Raw genomic sequence first — 13,458 nt, 5'->3', positions numbered from 1 at the left:
CGACATCAACCATGCGTTTGACAACATTTCTCCAGAAATCTTTCTTTCAGAAAAGCCTGCAGTTTGAGTTGGTCAATAGATGTACGGTTTACTATGCCTGACCGAAGGTCAAACCATTTCACCATGCAGTCTTGATGACCTTTGCCTGTTTCATGCTGCTGAAGTCTTTTTGACAGCGCTTCCCAAGCAGATGTTCCACGACGTAGCGGTATGTCGCCAGTGCCAAATAATTTACAACAAAAGCAAAAAATGGCATCTTTCTGAACTGAGTACATTAACCATGAACGTCTTATTTTCTCGCCATTTGCCATGGTTCGATAGAAATGAGTACTTGTGAACCTCCGTCTTTCCTCGTTAAATGGAAATTCATAACTTTCATTCTGCTGCAGTGGGCCACATGCAACAATGTCACACACTTGCCTGTCTGATATTATAGATGGCCAGTCTCCTGGATCATCAGTCAGTGATTCAGATTCAGATACTTCTTTCCCGGCAGCAGCTGGAATATCTGTCACAGTTTGTTTGGTAGAACAACTGGCTTCACCTTCAACCTCACTTGAAGCACTTCTGGATACTTCTGGATACGATTCGTCGCTGCTAGCGTTGTCCGTTTCATGTGCCTGTACCTGTACGTTGGATTGCAGCGCAAAATACGTTGACAACTTTGCAATTTTCTCAAGTTCCTTCTCGGCATCTTTTGCTTTACTTTCATTTACTAGCTCTGCTCTTATACATTCTCTTAGACATCACAAAGCATGCTTCTGCATTGGAAACGATAAAAAACTAAACAACTAAATTAATAACATTTATCCGCCAACAGCCATTATGAACGCAAATACACATTCTTTGAATGGGTCCAACTAAAATTCGAAACTGACCGACAGACAACTGATGTAGCCAATAGCATTATGCTGTATCATAATGACTTCATGGTTTTGTCAGTAAAACCGACATGGATTGTGCAATAGCGTCAATAAATGTCACTTACCTAGTTATACGTTACATTTTTTTGCCACTTTTAGGGGCCCCCTTCCTTGCGGGGCCCCCTCCGGTCGGAGGGTACGGAGGGCGCTCGCTACACCTCTGATAAACAGATAGTTAAGGGTTAATAGAACAGAAGTACTTCATGTCTCTTTTGCCTGTAAAGGGTTAACAAGATCAGTGAGCCTGGCTGACACCTGACCAGAGGACCAATGAGGGGACAAGATACTTTCAAATCTTGGTGGAGAGAAGTCTTTGTGCTGTTTTTTTTTTGTTGTTCGGTTGTTCGCTCTTGGGGCTAAGAGGGACCAGATGTGCAACCAGGTCTTTCTGCAATCTTTCTGAAACTGTCTCTCATGTTCAAAATAGTAAGTACTAGCTAGAAAAGGGGATGAGTATTATGTTTGTTTTCTTAACTTGTGAATGTGTATTTTGCTGGAAGGATTTTTACCTCTGTTTGCTGTAACTTTGAATCTCAGGCTAGGGGGGAGGGAGTCCCTCTAGGCTATATGAATCTGAATACCCTGTAAATATTTTTCCATCCTGATGTTACAGAGATAATTTTTACTTTTTTCCTTCTTTAATTAAAAGCTTTCTTTTTTAAGAACCTGATTGATTTTTTCCCTTGTTTAAGACCCAAGGGGATTGGGTCTGAACTCACAGGGATTGGTGGGGGGAAAGGAGGGAGGGGAAGGTTAATTCCTCTCTGTTTTAAGATCCAAGGAGTTTGGATCAGTGTAGCCTCTCAGGGTAACCCAGGGAGGGGAAAGTCTGGGAGGGGGAAAGGAGGGGGAATGGTTTATTTCTCCTGGTTTTAAGACCCAAGGGGTTTGGGTCTTGGGTTCCCCAGGGAAGGTTTTGGGGGAACAGAAAGTGTGCCAAACACTATATTTGGGCTGGTGGCAGCACTATCAGATCTAAGCTAGGAATTAAGCTTAGAAGGGTCCATGCAGGTCCCCACTTTTGGACGCTAAAGTTCAAACTGGGGGAAAAATACCTTGACACACATCTTATCCAGTAGGAGTCTTCATCCTTTGTTTCCCTATTTTATAGGTCTGATCTGTATTGTCTGCATGTTATTTAGATTGTGGGTTCTTTGGGGCTTTTTCTGTTTGTACAGAAACTTAGCCCTCTGGCTGCTACGAAGCTCTGCTTCCATGTGGCACCACAATAACACAACTTTCCCACGGTTTCTAAACACCAACATATTGATTGATTTTATTTGCTCTGCAAAAAGATTAGAACTTTACTGTGCCCCAGAAATGCATTGAGAGAGAGTTCCTTAGACAGATAGAAATCAGAATTTCAATATCAATGTGATTCCAGATTTTGAAGCACCGGGCAAGAGAAAGATGGTTTCAGTCCAAACATGTGCTACCAAAATAATAGTCTGGACTGACTGAACTCTGCGGGTGTGTCTACAATGCAAGTGAAGGTGTGATTGTAGTATGGGTAGGCAAACTTGTGCTAGCTTTAATCTAGCTAACACGGGTAACAATAGCAGTGTAGATGTGGTGGCACAGTCTTCAGAACAGGCTAGTAACCAGACTATAAAATCTCCAGGGACTCCGGATACATGTGCAAATTGCTAGCCCATGCCACCCCGTCTACGTTACTGTTATCATCTACACTAGCAAGATTAAGGCTAGCATGGGTATGCGTATTCATGCTACAATCACACCTTCACTTAACTGAGAAAGAGGAGGACTATCTGGGTCTAATTGCCTTGGATGGCTTTTCAGGCACCAAAGATAAGAATTGGAGGGATTATTTAAAAATGGCACAAGAGAAGTTGTGTTATGGACAAAAGGGCCGATTTTAAGGTAGGAGTTCAAGGGCGGGGAAAAGGTGATGGTACTTTCCAAACTTGGCAGGCATTACTGATGTCCCCAGAGTTCTCTAGTTGTCATGCCTGGAGCACAAGTATTTACCATGTTACTGCTTCCATGAGGAGAGTGAGAGCAAGATGATCAGACTTTTTTGCACTTGTGAGGGTAATGCACTGTGACATTTGCAGTGACGTAAGTTTCATATGCCACAGTAGAAACAGAACGTTTAAGGTTAGTTTGGGATAGGGTGACCAGACAGCAAATGTGAAAAATCGGGATGTGGGTGAGAGGTAATAGGAACCTATATAAGTTGTGCTTGGTGAAATCTGACACACACAGGTCCAGCAGAGTGTCAATGGTTGTCTCAGAATATCCAGAACAGCACACAAGGTTCAATGTGGACTACCTTCTCTGGACAGTTCAGCCACAGTGTGTGTCTTGCCATGTGCTTAGTACTTAGTGCTAAAGAGAGACCCTTGTCATTGTACTGGGAAGAAATCCACTAGAGCTAGCCTTGTTGGAGCCTAACAGTCTCCCAATTTTCCTCACTTTAAAGCCCCTCTCTCCCAGTTTCCTGCAACACAGCCCACTCTTCCCAGCTGAGTGGACTCAGCCTTTCTGGAACAGGTCAGCATTATTCCTTGGCCAGAGCAGTCATTGCTGTGATATGAGGCACTTCTTCTCTCCAGGGACTGGATGTTTTGTTTCCACAACATTCTCATAAGTGAGAGACCGGGACGGGAAACTGAACCCAACCTCCTGTTTATCAGAACACAGCATGAGTATAAGTCCCTTTGATGAGCTAGAGGCAGACTGCCCTTAAGTAAACTGGCATTTGTCCTCAGACTTTGAGTCTTCGTTATGTAGCTTTTCTATGCATACAGGGTCCAATCTGTTCACTTTCTCCAGCAGCTGGGCCTGAAGCAGAACACATCATCCAAATCCTCCAAAGTCCGGGGCAGTCTGGAGCCAGGTCCAAACTGCGTAACTCAGGAGCCTCTCTAATACTGCTGTGTGCCAGGGAGATGTTATCCTTGTTTTATCACCATAAAAAGCTGCGCAGCAGATTAGCTGCATATAGAAATGAATTGGACACCACATGCCTTTTTGTTCCAGTGTCTCCAGCTCCTGCGGCTTTATCACAAGACGTGTAGTATTTGATGTTTTTTTCTTAAAACCTTCAGATCCTGGATTCATGTAAGGTTCCTATCTTTCATTCACAGTCTATTTTCCATCATGCTGTGTTAACAAGTTTCATTCTTTTTTTAACTCTTTCTCCTCTATCTGTAAAATCACTTTTCTTATTCATTTTCAATATTTTTCCTTCTTCTGCTTTTATCTTAACACTTTATTTAATGTTCTCTCTCTCTTATTTTAGTCTCCTCCCCAATACTTATTTCTTTTCCCCCCATCCTTGAAGTCATTGCTGTGGCCTTCTCTACCTGTCATCTTTTCTCCTGCAGATTTTCTTTGGCTCCTGTGCACAATAGAGCAATGGGCCCAGTTGGCCATGAGAGCAAGGTTCTCTCTTTATTCTGTTTGCAGATCTCTAAAGCACTGGTAGACAGCGGCTCAGAGATTAAGGATATTGTACGTTTCAATTTCCTGCTGCATGCAGAGCTAATGGAGCAGTGCAGCTCAGGAGAAGGACCATAAAATAGAAGCTTGGTGATGCTGGTGCATCGTTGCCACCCTGCTTCCAGCAGTGTCTTCAGAGTAATGCTTAGAATTTAATTTACAAAGTTTGCTGTCCTTCCCATCATATTATATTTTTTTATCCTCTCATGAGACCTCTCTTAAACAATCATTCAAAAATCTCTTCTAGAGAGCTCAATGTTTAGGACAAACAACTCCCAAAAAGCCAGCTCCCAAGGCTGTGTGAGACACGGGCTGAAGATCCTTGCAGAAGGATCCTGTTGTAAATTGTATTGTCCTTGGTGCCTGCCTGGTTTAAAATATGGCTAAATCATTAAAGGCTCAATGCAAAGTGTTGAGCACTTTGTCTGCAATCCAGCAAAGCACTTAAGCACATGCTTCCCTTTAAGAAAGCACCTACTGGTCTCAAAGTTAAGCCTGTGCTTTTGCACCTCATAGGAAGATTTTTTTCAGCCACAAATTCATCTACAGGAGTGAACACAGGATTGGAAACCATGAATCTCAAATTTCAATCTGGTTCCACCACTGTGGTTCTGGGCAAATAATTTATCTTTTGTTCATTTTTAACATCTGCAAACTGACTGGTTTACCAACCTTACAGGGAAAATGGGACTGAGGATTAATTAGGTATGTTTACACAGCATTTGAAATGTTCTATAGGCACTAAGCATTATTTCATGGATATGCTGCAGTGCACCTGATATTGGATAGATGCATGTGGGATGGGAAGTAAAAGCCAGAATCAATAAGGCAGAGTGCTAAATTCACAGCTGCACATGAGCTGTTTTAGCATTTGCTGGGTCACAGGATAGGAAAGGAAGTACCCTTTAGGGTAGCTCACAATATACTGTACTGCGATAAGAAGAATGATGAGTAAGCCAACAATAAGATTCATAAAGTTTGGGAGAAGAGAGAATTACTATATTTAATTTTGAAAATTAATATATAGAGAGTATGTAGAGTGATAATTTATGTACACTCCTATATCTTGAGTACCAGTGAGGCATATAATTTTCCAAGTAATATTGTCATTATATATGTCAAGGAGGACACAAAGGTAAACACCACCTAATTTGCAGTGAAGTTAATCTGGCAGTAAAATTCATGTGTAGCCATGAACTCTGGTTTATAGGATATTGGTATGCTTATGAAATCAGGGCATATTTATTCCAGTACTACCTTATTGGAGGTGTGTTTTCCATGTATTCTCTTTTAAGAACTTGCTTTTGGGCAATTTAGTAACTTTTTTTCTTTCCCAAGTTTTTTAGGCCTACTACTTAAATGATTCTACCTTCACACTTGCATTTTGTTTTTAGATATTCCTCCTAAAAGCATGGCCTTTGTCCAATCAATCCTCCACATTTTGAATAATTAAAAATGAAACATTCCTTTCTCTATTAGTTTAGTTCCCAAAATGTACCTAGTTGTGCATTTCAAGGTATGGGAACTCAGAAAGGTAGAAAGCCTTTTGAATTTTGAAGCTGTGCTCATAGTTTTTTCTTATTTCATTAACCTGCTTTTTAAAATATTTTATTTGTGAATTGTGTATACACTTTATTTTAACAATCATTGCTTTAATTTTATAAATTTTACATGAAATTAAAATTATATTTCACAGAAGATTACGTTGGGATTTGACCTTTTCATTCATTTAATTAAGTCTCCCGCTATGGTTCTTCCTTGCTGACCCTACCTGCAACTCACTTGCCATTTGACCTGTATATTAAATGTATCATATGTTTATCTCTGTTTGATACTATGTTCCTTGAGGAAGGGACCGTGTCTCTTTTCTGCTGATCAAGCAGCAGACATATGCCCTACACACTGTAATAACAGAGAGAATCTAGACTCTGGGAATTTGTGTAAATATTTCCAGGAATTTGCCTTTCATTATGTCCAGAGATTCCTTCCTGGGCAGCACTTTACTTGCCCTTGATTAGATTTTTATTAACTTAATTAAGCAATGGGCCACATCACTTTGACCCCCATAATTTCAGGCTCTCCAGGACGATGTCAGCTTGCCACTAGCAGAAGCAACTGAGCAGAAGTGAGCCTAATATGTTCTGCTTTTAAGGGGCAGCTTGTTTCACTGCTTTGCTTTTGTGGAAGATTACGGAAGTCATTGAAAGAAAAACAAGGGCCAGATTGTTAAGGAATACTTTAAAATTCCTTCTCTGTTAACATTGGTTGTATCCTTAGTGGTGCTCACTGTTTGAGTTGAGCTGTTTGGGTTAGGGATCAAAGCTGTTACCTTTAGCACAGAGGTGGGTATAATAGGCCAGGGAAAGCTAAGCCTCCCCTGGAGCAGCCGCTGCCACCAGATACTGAGTTGCGGGTTTTGGCGAGTTGCATGGTGGGGAAGTTTTTGCTTATTAATATGTGCCGTGCAGGTTCCAGGGTGGCTGAGGAGGTGGTGTTTGCTACTCAGCTTCCCAGGTTCATCAGTAATCTCCCTGGACTCCAGAGAGATTACTGATGAACCCGGGAAGCTGAGTAGCAAATACCACCTCCTCAACCACCCTGGAACCTACATGGCTCATATATAAATCTCAGGTTATTCAGGAAGAGCTGCTTTTGCTTTCCTCGAGTGGCTTGGGGTCTCAGCAGTGGAGGTGTGGTGTGACTGGAGGATTGCCCAGGACTCCTCCCACAGTGTGGAGGCATAGAGGGGGCTTAGGGTTCCAACTGGCCCAGGGTTCCTCTGGCAGCATGGGCAGGGGGAGCCTCAGGGCTCCAGTTGTGGGGGGGAGTGGGGCTGTGGAGCTAGGTTCCACAAAGGGGGGGTCCACCTGCCTCCCAAGATCTTAGAAAGGTAAAGGCTCTATTTAAACTCAATGTTTCGATTGACTGGAGCTTCTGATACTGTGGTCTTTGTGCAGGCAAACTTCCACTAAGAGCAGTGAGAGTGTTTCTGAGGACTTAAGCAGGGAAAGAAGGATCAGACCCTTAGCTGATTATCTGGAGAGATATGGGGTTGGAGGGGTTAATTAAATTGAGGAGAAGGTGGGTTGTCTTGTCTGTAAGGAAGTCTGACAGGCTAGTGAATACAAAGCTGTACTCTAGGCTTCTTCTAACTGTTACATTTCCAAAAAATACTGATGGTTCCATCTCTGTATTTAACATTCCTGCCTTTTATACTTCCCCTATCATTTTCAGTTTTATAGGATATATTCTTTATTTCCTGTGTTAAAGGGTTGTGCAGTGGTTCCATATTCTGTTAAATGACTACCCTGCTCTACCCTAGAGGTGGCTTTATTTTAGTGGAGGGAGAAGCGATCCCTCTATTAGCCTCTTCTCAGCCTAAATGGATGTTTGCAAAGCACTTTGAGATACTAGTCAGAAAGCCGCTATTGTTATATACATTTAATATCTTATTCCTCCTGTTCCCTGAAGGCCCCCAGGTATCACTTGGTTATTTTTGTTCTAGTTTTATATATGCTCCGTGTTGTTGTGTTTTGATAGATCCTCCTGATTGGGTACCAGATGAAGTTTGCAGCTACTGCACTGCATGCAAAGCTCCTTTCACAGTAATTCGCAGGAAACACCATTGTAGGAGCTGTGGGAAGGTAATGACTCAGTAAAAACAACTGATATGCTGAAAAGAAGAGCAAATTCATGCAAACCACAGAATTCACACTGCACAGGCAACCATGCACTCTGCATCATAAAAAACTTGAGCCCAAGATATTTTTAAGGGACTTGTGATTTTGGTTGCCTACATTTGACACATTAAAAGGGCATGATTTTCCAAAAGTCAGGAGCACTCATCCTCTCAAAATCAGGCCCTTTTAAGATATCTCAGGTTGGGCACTCAGACTCAATACTAGCTTTTTAAAATCCTGCCTTGAAGCTTTAACAATTTCCAGCAGCCTGCAGTGTGGGAATGGCAAATGTTCCAGCTTTGAGCACTCTGTGTCACTGTGTCCTTGCTTTTGCATGTGTTTACGTGGCATACACATTGTGTACAAAGTGTATGAGCTGCTCAGCAAGTGTGAGTGGAGGGTGCGCGGGGGAAGGTTAAGCTCTGGTCACACTGAAGTCCTGTGAACTGAACAGTAATGAGTCTCTAGTCCCTTCTGCACTTTCTCTCTTTCTTGTAAGTGCATAGGATAAAAGAGATGAGATAGAGAATGGGTATTTCCAAGGAGACATGCAGTTAATCCTTTCTTACAATGTTACACTTTAGTTGCAATTTTAATAATGCTTCAAGAGTCCAATCCACCAAAATCTCACTTATGCAAGAAGTCCCATTGACTTTGATAGCACTGTTCATGTGAGTAAGGAATACACACATACACTGCATCTTGACCCTGCATAGCGTCTCTTATTGTGGTCACACCCTGATGAGGGCATTTAGCTAAAATACACTACAAGGTGTTTGCCATAGAGTTGCCATTTCAGACCGCTTCTTCATTGCATGGAGTGACCCTGCAAGCTCCCCACCCTCAGTTTCCCCTTCTCAGGAGTCTTCAAGAATACATATAGGCTAATAACACCCGTGTCATTGAATAGTTTATTAATACGGACATCTGAAATCCCAAAATGGACTTCAAAGATCCTGGCTCCAGCACTTTCTGTGACGCTTGGCTCTTGATCAGTCTCAGTTGTCCTTCAGACTGGAAGATTCTTGGGTGTACCCCCGGCGCCCTCCACTAGAGTTCAAAAGCAGGAATAACACAAACCGTGTCCACCCACCTGGGCTTCATAAAAGTCTCACATCCCTCCTGGGTCTTTTCTGGCTCCCTCCCCCATTACCGGATAGTGGCCTCAAGGGTACACCTCTGGGCCTTCCTCTTGCTCCAAAGTCTTCTCCTCACACTACCCAGGCCTCCTGGCTTCTGTCCTGTCTCCCTCTTCCCAGAGAGTGCCTCCAGAGCTTTCTGCTCTCCACTGCTGTTCGCTCAGGCAATGAGAGCTCCATGTCTGCTCTCTCTGTCCCCTTCCTGGCTGACTCTCAGTTCAGGCCTGACTCACTCAGACTCCCTCCCCCAGGAGGAACCAGGTTTCTTCTCTTAAGCCCAACTGGGGGGTCAGCTGACTAGTCACAGGTGCACTGGCCTCTTCCCTCTTAAAGGACCTATGAAAGTGTTGTTTCCTAGTTCCAACACTTCACAGAGGGTCATGCACACAATTTTCTGTCCCTTCTTAGACTCATAGACTTTAAGGTCAGAAGGGACCATTATGGTCATCTAGTCTGACCTCCTGCACAATGCAGGCCACAGAATCTCACCCACCCACTCCTGTAACAAACCCCTATCCTATGTCTGAGTTATTGAAGTTCTCAAATCATGGTTTAAAGACCTCAAGGTGCAGAGAATCCTCCAGCAAGTGACCCGTGCCCCACGCTGCAGAGGAAGGCGAAAAACCTCCAGGGCTTCTGCCAACTGCCCTGGAGGAAAATTCCTTCCCGACCCCAAATATGGCCATCAGTTAAACCCTGAGCATGTGGGCAAGACTCACCAGCCAGCACCCAGGAAGAATTCTTTGTAGTATCTCAGATCCCCACAGCCAACCCCAATCTAACATTCCATCACAGACCATTGGGCATATTTACCTGCTAATAATCAAAGATCAATTAATTGCCAAAATTAGGCTATCCCAGATTTAGTCATGTCAAATACAAAAAAAAAAATGTAAAGTGCAATCAATCTCTCTTGTATTTTTCAGATCTTCTGCTCTCGCTGTTCTTCCCACTCGGCTCCATTACCTCGCTATGGTCAGATGAAGCCTGTCCGTGTTTGCACTCACTGTTACATGTTCCATGTCACACCTTTCTACAGTGACAAAGCTGGTATCTGACATAATAAACTAGTGATGTACCTATTGGAGTCTTATATGGACTGATATTACATTTGATCTAAGCCAAGAATTAACTTGAAAGAAGGACCTTGGGTGGGCATGTAGGCTTTGACATCCATTACTATAAATTTTGTACATGCAGTTTTTGTTGCATTTTATTAAGCTGCTAAAGGGAAGCATGAAGCGTCTGTAGCTGTTAGGCTACAGTACAGTCTTCCATAAACAGGGGCGGCTCTAGACATTTTGCTGCCCCAAGCGCGGCATCATGCCACGGGGGGCGCTCTGCCGGTCGCTGGTCCCGCGGCTCCAGTGGATCTCCCGCAAGCATGCCTGTGGAGGGTCCACTGGAGCCACAGAACCAATGGACCCTCCGCAGGCATACTGCTGAAGACATCCTGCCTGCCACCCCTGTGGCGCCAGCAGAGCACCCCCCGCAGCATGCCGCCCCAAGCACGCGCTTGGCGTCTTGGGGCCTGGAGCCGCACCTGTCCATAAATTTCTAACGTTAATGTTACAATGCCATATGCAGAATTAAACGCACTGCGTGGAAAGAAATAGGGCTCGGAGAATTGAACAAATGTTGCTACTTATTTTATATATTAAGAACAGAGTAGGTGGTTGACTCTAACTTACTCATCACAGCAAATCATTTCCAAAGCTAGGACACTTCTGCATTCACTAGTGTTCTAGGATGCTTCTGAGTGTGAAGGTCAGCTCTTTTCTGCCGATTTGCTATTTAGCTTTTCCATTACTTCATATAAGCTACCTAAGCTAACATTAATTGAGGCAAAATATTTCAAACTTACATTCAGTATTCATGTAGGCAAAATTCTCTTTGAACCAAATAGGAAGAACTGAAGTTTCCAGAGCACTACATTTGTTGCCTTTCATTTATTCATCACAGCAATAACTCAGTGTCTTCTAAAAATTAATTCTTACATATTTCAATTTAATTCTATATAATTTGTGAGGTTTGAAGTTGTTCACATGTAGCATAGTTCAAACCAATTCCTGGTAATAAAAATATAACATGTGAGAGACTTTGGTTTGCAATATCAGTAATAAAATACTAAAAAACAGCTCCAGAGGAAATAGTCAACAAATTAATGAATTACTGTTAAAAAAAACAACAAAATATTTTTGAAAAAGTTAAGCACTATAGTGTCACATGTTACAGAACTTGTCCCAAGCTGTGTTTTTTAAATTTTTAAAATGATTTTCTAAAGGCAAACATTAAACAATACTGTATATTTTTATTCAAAAGGTCTGAAACATTGGCCTAGCACCCGAAGCTTCTTATCATCCATAGTTGGATGAGTAATTTTATAAAATATTTCAGACTCTTACTTTTAGATCACCCTGCTACCGCCTCAAAAGATATTTACATTTATTTTAATCACCATGGCTAGATTTTGGTTCCCCTTGGATTGGAAAAAAATTCATAGATTCATACAACGATCTTGCACAAAGAGCTGTGTGAGTACTAGATTTTCAAAGGTGTTTGGACATGCTTTGAGTTAGCCACATTAAAAGAACAATGCAACGTGCTGTGGTTAAGGAGGAAATTATAGCAAGAGCTTTTTGTGGTATCCTGTTTGGTGACTTGCAGTATTACATGGTGTTTCAAGCCGACAGAGAAGATAAAAAAGTTGTTTGCACTATTTTGCTCAAGAAGGGTCCTCATTTAAAATGATAAAGCAAAAACTGGTTAGTTTGTGTGTGTGAGTACATTCCCTTTGCTTTGTGATTTTTTTTATCCAATGCAAATGAGTCATATAAGGGTATAGATCTTGTTGAAATTGCTGCCATATAAATCAGATTAAACAGTTCCACTAGTTTATGTGAAATGCACAAGCCTTATGAAGCTAGCTGTGGGTAAATTCAGCTGTGGGATGTTCTCCTCACTTATTTGTATATATGTTTTTTGCAAAGTCTCTTTCACATAATCCTCAAATTGGAATGTCACCATTCACCAGAGTTTAGCTGGCTCAGGGTGGGTAGCTTAGATGTGAGGTGGGTCGTATGGTACAAGCAGTGATACTTATTCAGGCTTAAATCTCAGGCTTCACATTGCAATGATTATTGCAGTTTTATTTTTCGAGAAACAACAAATCTAATGCTTCTTTTATAGGATGAAAAAAATAAAATGCAACAATCTTCAATAGTGAAATAAATATGCACAAAAGTTGCTTCTGTGGAAAAAAATCTCATTTAATGGACTAAATATTATTTATTCAAGCTTGTTTTTATTTTGTAAATGCTGTAATTCAGAATCATTTCCATAAATATGATATTTAAGGTTCTCAGACATTATAGTTTCTTATGTAAATACAAACTCCTATTTCTCTTACTGAAAAGCACAATGACTATATCAATACTAAAATGCATTTGCCTCAAGGAAGACTTTCGTCTTGTAATTTCTTCAGATAATTAAAATGTCAAGACTTTCTACTTCCATGTGCTGGATTGCTGTTTCATTTATTGGTCGGTTTACCACAATGACAGTTGACATCCTGTCAAATAAATCAGTCTCAATCCATTCACACTGTACCCAGTTTATAGGTTATACAGGAGAAACAAAAGGTTTAAACTTTTAGGGAGAAATTTTCCCCTGTGCAGAGGGAAAGCGAAAGGCCTATTTACACAGGGGTGAATTTCATCCTTTGAGAATGTGTTGTACTTTATGTTATGTGCAATGACTGCTTCGCAAATTGGATATACTGGGTCAGCCTGTGTCAGATTAAAAGAAGAATCCATTCTATGAATGACTAAAATCTACAGTAAGAATAATCTTCCTTAGATTTGCCTGATACAGTGAACAGCACAACATGTCAGTTGTGAAAGTTGTGGGAGTGCAATACATCCTGTGAAACAGATTTAAAATCATCTGTAAAACTATCTTTGGATGGCCCTTTTACTCAATAAAAGCATGTTGTGGCCATGTAACCACAGCTCCTCTGGACTGTAATAGTAATAAAAGTTGAATGGAGATGCTAACATTAACAACTAATGTTTGTATCTGTGGGCAATGTCACAGTTTCAGTGGGGTTAGTGTACAGAATATTTATGGCCAAATAATGTTCCTACTGACTTTAGTGGAAGTTATGTATAACTGAGGGCAGAATTTGGTCCTAAAAGAGCATGTCTGTGGCATGCACAATGGTTCACAGTATGTCTAGGGCAGGAAACAAGG

At 41.6% G+C, this 13,458-nt stretch overlaps 1 protein-coding gene across 4 annotated transcripts in view; it reads left to right on the top strand.

The window, feature by feature from the left end:
* The window catches only part of ZFYVE28 (zinc finger FYVE-type containing 28), a 291,376-nt gene extending 280,842 nt beyond the window's left edge, over positions 1–10,534 (top strand). For all 4 annotated transcript variants that reach the window (XM_030563864.1, XM_030563865.1, XM_030563863.1 and 1 more), the window contains 2 exons: positions 7,929–8,032; positions 10,134–10,534. In XM_030563864.1, the coding sequence (XP_030419724.1) occupies positions 7,929–8,032; positions 10,134–10,265 (236 nt within the window). In that variant the 3' untranslated portion in view covers positions 10,266–10,534. The remainder of the gene's footprint in view (positions 1–7,928; positions 8,033–10,133) is intronic.
* The last annotated feature ends 2,924 nt before the right edge of the window (positions 10,535–13,458 follow it).

The sequence above is a fragment of the Gopherus evgoodei genome, chromosome 5 (assembly GCF_007399415.2).
Source record: "Gopherus evgoodei ecotype Sinaloan lineage chromosome 5, rGopEvg1_v1.p, whole genome shotgun sequence".
NCBI classification, from domain to species: domain Eukaryota; kingdom Metazoa; phylum Chordata; order Testudines; family Testudinidae; genus Gopherus; species Gopherus evgoodei.
Note: the sequence above shows the minus strand (reverse complement) of the source record. Positions and strands in the feature narration are given on the sequence as shown.